A 9664-nucleotide genomic window follows, 5' to 3' on the forward strand; every position below is an offset into this window, starting at 1 on the left:
GAATTTTCGGTTTTTCATTTTTGGGTGAACTATCCCTTTAAAATTTTGGTCTGTTTAACACAAACGTCTCAGGTTACGTATGTAACCCTGGTTCCTCGAGGGAACGAGACGCTGCGTCGGAAAACGCTAGGGGAACGGCTTCTGTGACCACTCTCTGAATAACATGTGAAATCTGTCCAATAGCTGAGCGGGACGTCACGGGCGGTTGACGTCATGACCAGGAAGCTATAAAAGCACGTGCGGCGGAGCCAGCGTCAGCTTCAGGAATGAGGCAAGCGCTGACAGGGATGCCGGAAGTATGGCACCGAGACGCAGTGTCTCGTTCCCTCGAGGAACCAGGGTTGCATACGTAACTTGAGACGTTCCTCTTCAGGAACTCGAGCTGCGTCGGAAAACGCTGGGGGAACGAGAATGCCTATGCCGCCAGACTTCCAAATCTCTGCCTAGTGTGGAAGACTGCACAGCTAGGGCGAGAGAACAGAAGAGCCCGGAGTGACTAAAGTAGGCGGGGCCCGCCATCCCGAAAGCCAACTTCTGGAGGAGTGAATCTTGACCCCCAAAGGAGAGGGGAGATCAGAGGACTCAAGGCTATGGAACAGCATCCTGATTTACCACTTAGCATAAGCTTCTCTGGCCGGAAGGCCTCAGCCTCAGCGCACTGTATAGGAAACGTGTAAGAAAAGGGTGTCTTCCCACTGAATGGCCACCGAGAGGGGCGTGGTAGGCCACAATGGCTGCCACGAAGCCCTCTAGGGTGGAGTGGATCAACTCTACGGATAAACAGGCCTGCAGGAACTCCAGAACTGTACCAAATGGGCAGTTAGCTGGGTCAGGCTGGCGGTCTCCACAGAAATACAGTTTCCTCATAGAGGGAGCTCTGGATGGTGGATAGTCTCAACAACCTCAGTTGAGAGACCGGAAGTTATGAGTTATGCCTCCTCAGAGGCCACGCCCACAGATTCCACAGCTCCGGGCGGGGGCGCGCCCTCCGCCTGTGAGAGGAGATCTCTCCTGATGGGAATCTCCCCTACAGCGCCGTCGAGGAGAGAAATCAGGCCTGAGACCCAACTCGGCCCGGCCAGAACGGGAATACTAAGAACAGACGGGCCCCGTCCCGGCGCACTCTCTCCAACGGGCCACGCTACGCATTCGCTCGCTCCCTAGAGTAACCAGGGTTGCATACGTAACTTGAGACGTTCCTCTTCAGGAACTCGAGCTGCGTCGGAAAACGCTGGGGGAACGAGAATGCCTATGCCGCCAGACTTCCAAATCTCTGCCTAGTGTGGAAGACTGCACAGCTAGGGCGAGAGAACAGAAGAGCCCGGAGTGACTAAAGTAGGCGGGGCCCGCCATCCCGAAAGCCAACTTCTGGAGGAGTGAATCTTGACCCCCAAAGGAGAGGGGAGATCAGAGGACTCAAGGCTATGGAACAGCATCCTGATTTACCACTTAGCATAAGCTTCTCTGGCCGGAAGGCCTCAGCCTCAGCGCACTGTATAGGAAACGTGTAAGAAAAGGGTGTCTTCCCACTGAATGGCCACCGAGAGGGGCGTGGTAGGCCACAATGGCTGCCACGAAGCCCTCTAGGGTGGAGTGGATCAACTCTACGGATAAACAGGCCTGCAGGAACTCCAGAACTGTACCAAATGGGCAGTTAGCTGGGTCAGGCTGGCGGTCTCCACAGAAATACAGTTTCCTCATAGAGGGAGCTCTGGATGGAGGATAGTATCAACAACCTCGGTTGAGAGACCGGAAGTTATGAATTGTGTCTCCTCAGAGGCCACACCCACAGCTTCCACAGCTCCGGGCGGGGGCGCGCCCGGAACCTGTGAGAGGAGATCTCTCCTGACGGGAATCCCCCATAGAGTGCCATCGAGGAGAGAAATCAGGCCTGAAACCCAACTTGGCCCGGCCAGAACGGGTATACTAACAACAGACGGGCCCCGTCCCGGCGCACTCTCTCCAGAACTCCCGGGAGCAGAAAAATCGGAGGAAAGGCGTACAGACGAAGCCCATATTGAGATGCCCAGGCATGTGAACTGCTCTTAGCGAGAGGAGTTTGCCCTGGGACACACAAGTATCTGGTGCGCCAGCTTGTACAAGAGAACTCCCTGGTAGTTGATGTAAGAGACCACCACTGTGTTGTCGGTGCGCACCAACACATGGTGACCTCTTAGGTCTGGGAGAAAGTGTTTCAGAACTCGAAACATGGCCAGCATCTCCAGACAATTGATATGCTACGTCAGATGGCGACCACTCCACAAACCACGGGCAGGGTGGCCACTCATGACCGCACCCCAACCAGTGAGGGATGCATCTGTTGCTAGCGTACGCGGCGACAAGAAGCTCCCAGCACCGGGCCCTGAGACAAGAACCAAGGTTTCCTCCACATGTCTAAGGCACGTAGGCACCTCCGCGTGACCTTGAGCATGCAAAGCGGGTTTCCCCTCGGGGAGAACCCCTTGTTCTTGTGCCACCACTGTAGGGGTCTCATGTATAGCAGGCCAAGTGTTATCACGTTGGGCGCAGCTGTCATCAGCCCAAGCAGTCTGGAACTGCTTGACAGTGAGTGACCGGCCTTCTCTTACTCTCGCGACTATCCAGCGAGAATGACGGTCCACAGACCCGCCTTCTGCTAGAAGCCTTCGGCCCCGGAGCGCCACTCTGACTCTAGACGCTACGGAGTATGAGAAGTGAGGCCCCCTGAATGAGGGGCTGGAACACGGTAGGTTGGGACTGCTCTGCCCAGCAGCCCCTGCTGACCGCCTCAACCTCCTCAGAGGAAGAGAGGTTAACGTGTGCTCTCACTCGAGAAATTTATATCCCAAGAGCCCCTGTATATCTAACTTCTCATAGTCAGACAAATACTTCATTTTATTCCTCAGAATTAAATGCAATCAAGCAACCAGATGAGTAAATACGGTCTAGTGTAATAAGATTCACATCAAAAACCGAAATGATGTAATATATGCATTGCCTTGGCAGGCGCGAGCCACTCAGTCACACAAACAACATCAATCTCCTCAGAGAAAGAGGGCTGCAGCACTCACTCAGAGGGGGAAGAACCGCAGCGTGGGCTTCCAAGCCCCGAGAACAAGCTCTAGATCTAGCGAACACGGCTGGCAATAGGAAGACCCATATCCAACCCGTCTGCTAGATCATGTGCGATCCCCATGATCTCAGTCGCCGCTGTGCCTCAGCAGCAGCAGGACCGCAATCGCAAGATCACAGGCACGAACACACTCCCCGGAGCGTGCCCGGCGAGAGCAGAGCTCTTAACAGCGGAAAAAAGCACAATCCGCCCCCCGAGAGCCGACTGCGCGAGCTCCGCTCCCTATTAATGCTGCTCATTACAATATCAGGCAAAATATGCTTGTGTAACTGATGCTTGTGCAACTGGAGAGCTCTTTGACGCCCTCCGTATCAATCTCCTTGGAGAAAGACAGGCGGAGCGTCGCGCCCTCTCCCTGGTGGGAAGGCCCGCAGCGCGGGCTTCCGAAACCCCGAGAGCGGGCGCCGGATCTGGTGATTACAGATCCATACGTGAAACCCACGAGCACAGCCGCCACTCTGCCTCGGCGAAAGCGGGGCCGGCACTGCGAGGAACGCTAGTGAAGGCTCCCTCCTCAAAGAGAGCTCTCTGAGAGCGAAGCAAGGCAGTAACAACTGTGCTTCGCTCCCAAGCAAACCACGCACAGGCTCTGTGTATCCCCACTCGTGATATAACGTGGCTTTTTGCAGAGAGGAACACACAACCTACAACGTGGCTTGCTCTCGCCCTTGAAATGCTTTGTCTTTGCATGAGCTTAGACATAGCTGGAGCTTATAGACTTTCACAATTGACAGACAACAATAAATATGACTGACACACACAGAGCGCTTCGCTGAATGACAGAAAGCTGACGCTGGCTCCGCCGCACGTGCTTTTATAGCTTCCTGGTCATGACGTCACCCGCCCGTGACGTCCCGCTCAGCTATTGGACTGATTTCACATGTTATTCAGAGCTGGTCACAGAAGGCGTTCCCCTAGCTTTTTCCGACGCAGCTCGAGTTCCTGAAGAGGAACCTTTAGTATTGCTTTGGACACTAGGAATATATGTGCACAAGTCACGTGGACACTTCTATGGCGTTTTTTTTTTGTCATTATTTTGCAGCTTGGAGCAGCCACAGACCGTGTTCACTTTCACTTAATTGAGAACAGCTGTGTTTCACAAAAGAAAGTACGTTTGGAACAGCATGAGGAGCAAATTAATGAGAAATTTTCATTTTTGGATGCAATATTACTTTAAATTATAAGTAAACACCACACAGAGCCAGACAATGAGAGAGACAAACACACCCAAACTAAAGATAGAGATACATCAATATCACAGTGATGCCAGCAGGCGGTGCTCATCCATACGGTCTATGTAAGTTACAATGCAATATTATAGTAATGGGAACTGTGGACATCGAAGCTTTTGTTTAGATGTTTGTGTCCATTGATAGAATACCAGCGACCATCTTGGTCAAGTGCCCTGGCGAAGAAATCAGATGGTCAAGCAGGTTTTTGGAACATGCTAGGCTGGTACAAGATTGTCTACCAACTCAGTCAGGTCCCAACCAGCTGGTGGTCCATCTGGTCAGCTAAACCAGTTTGGATTATCTTGGATCAGTTAATTACCGACTTGGATCAGGTAGAATCCATCTAAAAACACACCTGCCAAATAGGAGAGAGAGGAATCTGTTCCATTTTGACCTAATCTCTCAGGGGCCGATTTGGAGAAAGGGCCCCTGCTGGTCCTGAGCGCTCAATACTAGTTGCATTAGTTAAGATTAGACCCAGATCTCTGGCTTCAACGCTGTAATCTGTCCTGGATTAAGAGAGAGATTGTGTGCAGCGTTCAGGCTGAGCTGGCTGTGACAGACTCATCCATTTAATGCTGCTCTTGCTGGCCATGATCTTCTGACCCTACCAGAAATAATCTGCTGGGTACACAAACACACACGCTAACACACACGCACATCACTGCAGGGGCCTTGAATCCTTCTCCTTTCTCATATTTCTCTTTTGTCTGACATGGTTATTTCACACTGATCGTGTTTCCTTTCCTGCTCTGCTCTACAAGACTGCATTACCCACAATGCACACTGCCTCAGTAGCAAATTAGATGTAGTCCTTGACATCCTAAGAGTGCATTCTAAAACCTTCCAAACATTCTAAAGACTTTTTAAAATGTGAAAAAATATGGGAAGAGCAGATGTGTGTGAGAGAGGTTTAAATAACATTTCATATTAATATCTCAAACGTGCATCAGTAATTTTTTTCGTCATAAAAATATGCAACAGAAATTTATTTTATATTGACACTGGTGTCAATATAAAGGCCAAGAACACTGTTGTCTTGTCAGCTGAACAAAACTGTTACTTAGATTAGGAGATTTAATAGTTTTGAGTCTGTAAGATTTTTTTTTTCTGAAGTATAATGTGACATTGAAGACTGCTGCTAAAAATTCAGATTTGCCATCACATGAATAAATAAAAAAATTATAAAATGTATTAAATTGACAAAACAGTTATTGTAAATTGTAATATTACTGTTTTATAATTTTTTATTAAATAAATGCAGCCTTGGTGAGCATAAGATATTAAAAAATATAACATTTTTATTTTTATTTATAACTTTTTAACAGTAGTGTATTTACATAAAATTGCATTCACAATCACAAATTCAAATTTTATAGTAAGAGACTGTTAAGAAACTATTTGATTAATGACAAAATATTTTTTATTCTAATGACAGTAGAATCTAATACATTAGATTTTAATATTAAGGGGAAAACTGCTAAAAGCTGTGTAAAAATGCTGTATCTAAGTGTTAATCTTGATAAAAGAGTAAATATTTTCCAGATAATTTAACTAATTTACCTATTTTTTACAATAATAAACATTTTATTTTGGAAACAGAAACTTACACTAATTAATTTTTTTATACATGAAAATATATAGCTGCCTTTGTATTTTACATTTTTAATCACTCACCATCATATTTGGCAAAAAAGATTAAAAAACAACATTTAATACAACATTTAAAGGAATGAAAAAATGACAATTTTGTCATCATTTACTCACCCTCATGTCGTTCCAAGCCTATATAATTTTATTTCTTATGTTGAATACAAAAGAAGATATTTTGAAGAATTTTGAAGAACCAAACTGTTGTTGGTTCCCATTGACTTCCATAGTAGGGAAAGGAATACTATTGAAGTCGATGGGGAACATCAACTGTTTGATAACCAGCATTCTTCAAAATATCTTCTTTTATGTTCAACAACTCAATTTTAAACTCTAAGAAATTCATACAGGTTTGGAACGACATGAGGGTGAGTAAATGATGACAAAATTTTCATTTTTGGGTGAACTATTCCTTTAACTCAATGTCAGAGCTAAATCTACTCTGAAAGTCCTTCTCCATGCCTAGAGTAGAGACATATATGACCTACATAAAATATTTCAGATAATTAGACTATTTCTGTTTTTTTCTTCAACCATGAGTGTTCATGTGTGTTTGCTGCATCTCATACAAGACTGTCAAAGTGTTGATCTAGTTGATTTGGTTGGTGAATGTCATTACCTGCTGTACTATGGTAGTGAGTTCCAGGCACAGCTGGATCACGTTGTTCCTGGTCACGGAATAATCTGCAACGGCAGCAAATGGTGACCTGCAAAAGAAGTAACACCTGGAATTAACCATTAGATTATTCTTAGAGCCAGACCCACAAGATGGACAATTTGAGTGTGTTTGCAAATTGTAGATGTGTATATGTTATCCCTATTGACCGTCAATGTACTCTAGACCCAGTTTCTCACTTCCTGTGAGTGACGAAGTGAATGTGGGTCGTGTGTATTGAGGCTGTGTGCTATATATACAGGGCTGTAGGAACATTGGTTCATCGTTTCCATCCTGTCTCTAAATATTCCTCTAAGACCGCTGGGAATACCAGCTGATGCACGCCCAGAAGCCCCTCACAATTTAAGAAACTCTAACAATCTTTCACCGCTGGGCTAAATAACATTCATTCAAAGACCTCACAAGCACTCTTATACCACCCGAACACACTAAACTCGCTTTCCTAAACAGGATTTGGGATGCAGCTCTCGGCGAATACCAAATTCCCCTTCAAAACTCAGCTACTAAATGTCAGCGGCTTCACTTGACTCCCAAATATCACTTTGTGGTAGATAAGTACGCCGACAGCATCTGACCTCGGTTCAAGGACACCTGTCAGCAAGCATGGACGCAGTGGTCAGAGACTTCACGAGAAATGTCTGGAAAAAACCTGAGGGGATGGAGAAGGAGAACGGGAGGGAGAGAAAAGACTAAACGTGAGAGAAAAGAAAGCAAGAAGTTCAAAACCAAGTCATCCAAGTAGACTGAGAGATGCTAAAATATATGCAGCTCATTCAATTCTCTCCAGGACTGAGTAGACTTCATTACATTCAACTTTTGCTCTTTTGAAGCATTTGAGCACATGCCACCATCTGGACACGATGGCTCCAGGCTGACAGGAAATCCATCAGTTGGGTAAAAAAGACCACTACCATCTCCTCATGGCCAGGCCTTAAAGTTTCACCCCATGCTGCTCCAGTTTTTCAATCAATGCGTGAGAGTCTGCGAGCCGGTGTGTGCTTGTAATTGCTTACGCGCTGCTGTCTATCTTCATTTCAAAGATCCTTTTACATACGGAGAGAGAATCAGAATACTTTCAGCTCCCATCTGAACAAATCAATGAAAATGCATTAGCACTATTAATGTCAGGGCATTTACATTTATGCATCTGGCAGATGCTTTTCTCTAAAGTGACTTACATTGCATTCAAGGTACACATTTATGCAATTCACAATCTCCCTAGAAATCAAACCCACGACCTTGGTGTCACTAGTGCCATGCTCTATAGTTTGAGCATCAAGAAAGAGTTAAGAACCTTTATCTAAGAAACAATGATCACACCATTACAAGATAATCTATAGGCAGTGATGCACCATTCAAGAAATAATATAATATATTTAATATATTTATATATTATATATAAAATACAATTATAATATATTTATATTTATAGAACCCCATCACCTTTTTTCACACATATATGTATATAATGTTGTGATACCTAGATTTACTACCATTTAAATGAATCAATTTATTTCTAGTGTTTTATTTTGAATTTTAAAATAACAGAATTTTAAAGTTACTCAGTATTATTCAGTATTAAATGCTTATTCAGTCCTGAATTTGAAAAAGAATGAATGTGAAAACAGCTGATTTGAGTTGAATATAAGACAAAAACTTTAGGGCTTAGTTAGTGTAGATGCCAAATTTAAAATGGCACAAATGAAAATGAGGCTTTGAAGAATAGAAGCACAGTGTGTTCGTTATGCCTGGAGGTTGAACATTCAGTCTTCTCACAAATTTCAAATGGGGAAAAAAGACATCAATGTTTAGTTGCCTGAATTATCAACAGTCAATATGGCTTGTACTCTGACTATGATCTATTATGTCTCTTAATGTAAGTTACGGAAGTTCCTTTGCATTCCAATAAGCCCCTCCCACCTGGAGCTCCACCCACAGTGAATGAGAATGAGGGAAAGCCCACTACAAACCCAAGAGAAGCAGCCAGATACCATTAAAATGATGATCACCGACTTGGCAAGTGGCAGAGGAGAGCCAGTGTCAGGCTGGATGGATATCAACCAATAACACTTAAGGGACAGAGACTCTCAAGTCAGTCATAATGTCTCTTGGCTTCAGATCCATTCACCTGCGTTAGTGTAACTCCATTCCTCCCTCTCTCTCAGAGTTCCTTCTGTTCTTCCACTATGTCTGCAGGGGAGACGACAGCTCTACTGGGGACTCTTTTGGCAGAGAAGAGAGGCCGGGGAGTGTAATTAGGCCAGCATTAATGAACGAGGGGAACGAGGCACCCCTCCCAACTGGTGGCCTTGTTCCTACAGCGTACGTTCCTGATTATGGACACTGAAACTCCTAAACCTCCCTAACCCAAACACTGACTGGCTATAAGTTCACCTTAGTCAGCAAGCTGATGTGGATAAGTCCTCTCAGCTTGATCCCAATCCAGACTGTTCCAATGTGAACTGTGTGTGATATGGATGGCTCTCAGCTCCAGGATCAGAGAGCGGGGTGGCGGGTGCCCGGGCACAGCAATAGAGAGATGGCGTTCTCAGCAGGGTGAAGCTGAGAGGATATCAAATGCCATCTGATGGAAAGGATCCTACTGTGCGGTGCTGTCCCAGTCCAGAGCTTTAAGCCAGGCTCAGTACCAGAGGGAGTTGGACCGAATCAATCAGCTGGGTGCCAAATGGATCATTCAGCACAAACCACTCGCCTGATTTACCTTCATTTCGAGATGGAAAAGTACAAATACTGCAGCACTAGAGTCTATGACTTAAGTGTCTTATGAGGTGTTTAATACTGACAGTGATTTGCTGCAACAAAGTGACTGGAAAAGATTAATTTGCAATGAGAGCTGGAGAAATTTCTAGCAAATGAGAAGTGTACAACAACAACAAATTTGTGTACTCTCAGCTTTGTTTAACACATTTTACCATGTCAGATCTCAGCAATATATATATATATATATATATATATATATACAGTATATATATA

At 45.1% G+C, this 9664-nt stretch overlaps 1 protein-coding gene across 1 annotated transcript in view; it reads right to left on the reverse strand.

Moving 5' to 3' along the window:
* cnksr2a (connector enhancer of kinase suppressor of Ras 2a) overlaps nucleotides 1-9664 on the reverse strand; it is a 100230-nt gene that overhangs the window by 56141 nt on the left and 34425 nt on the right. Inside the window, 1 exon segment of the mRNA XM_016274228.1 lies at nucleotides 6614-6719. Within this exon segment, the coding sequence (XP_016129714.1) occupies nucleotides 6614-6719 (106 nt within the window).

This window comes from Sinocyclocheilus grahami, unplaced genomic scaffold (genome assembly GCF_001515645.1).
Source record: "Sinocyclocheilus grahami isolate Dianchi unplaced genomic scaffold, SAMN03320097.WGS_v1.1 scaffold85.1, whole genome shotgun sequence".
NCBI classification, from domain to species: Eukaryota; Metazoa; Chordata; class Actinopteri; order Cypriniformes; family Cyprinidae; genus Sinocyclocheilus; species Sinocyclocheilus grahami.